The 470-nt window shown below is 47.4% G+C and overlaps 1 protein-coding gene across 1 annotated transcript in view; it reads right to left on the minus strand.

Moving 5' to 3' along the window:
- LOC119589341 overlaps positions 1-470 on the minus strand; it is a 19,938-nt gene that overhangs the window by 6,935 nt on the left and 12,533 nt on the right. The window contains 1 exon segment of the mRNA XM_037937960.1: positions 7-182. Coding sequence (XP_037793888.1) covers positions 7-182 — 176 coding nt within the window.

Below are 470 nucleotides of genomic sequence, written 5' to 3' on the forward strand. Positions count from 1 at the left end.
GCTCACGTCAACAGAATAGTGTTGTCATTGGGCAAATCAGGCCTCTCCTGAAGCAGCTTGAGACGGTAGGCCGTGAATCTGGCGAGAAGATCCACGTGTCTGTTCGTGACGGCGATTTTGTCGGAATCGTCCCACACAATGAGGTCGGTCAGGACAACCACGACGCCGAGCGGGCGGTACATCTGCGGGCGTGAGGGAGAAGGGATGTTGGCGATGGTGGTATTGGTGGTGAGGAATGGTGGGGATGACCGTGAATAAGTGGGGATGATATTGCAACAGTTCGTCCGAACTCAGTAAAAGAATAACTGGTAGTTACCCGGAGTACTGCGACCCGCCTTCTCCTCTTTCGTGTTTTCTTTATTCTAATAACCTGACACTCTATATCTATGATTACATATATCTGGAATTTGATTACTAACTTGCAATATAATTATTGCTTTACACCATTTGCCAGTTTTTCTTCTTGAGAC

The sequence above is a fragment of the Penaeus monodon genome, chromosome 25, assembly GCF_015228065.2.
Source record: "Penaeus monodon isolate SGIC_2016 chromosome 25, NSTDA_Pmon_1, whole genome shotgun sequence".
NCBI classification, from domain to species: Eukaryota; Metazoa; Arthropoda; class Malacostraca; order Decapoda; family Penaeidae; genus Penaeus; species Penaeus monodon.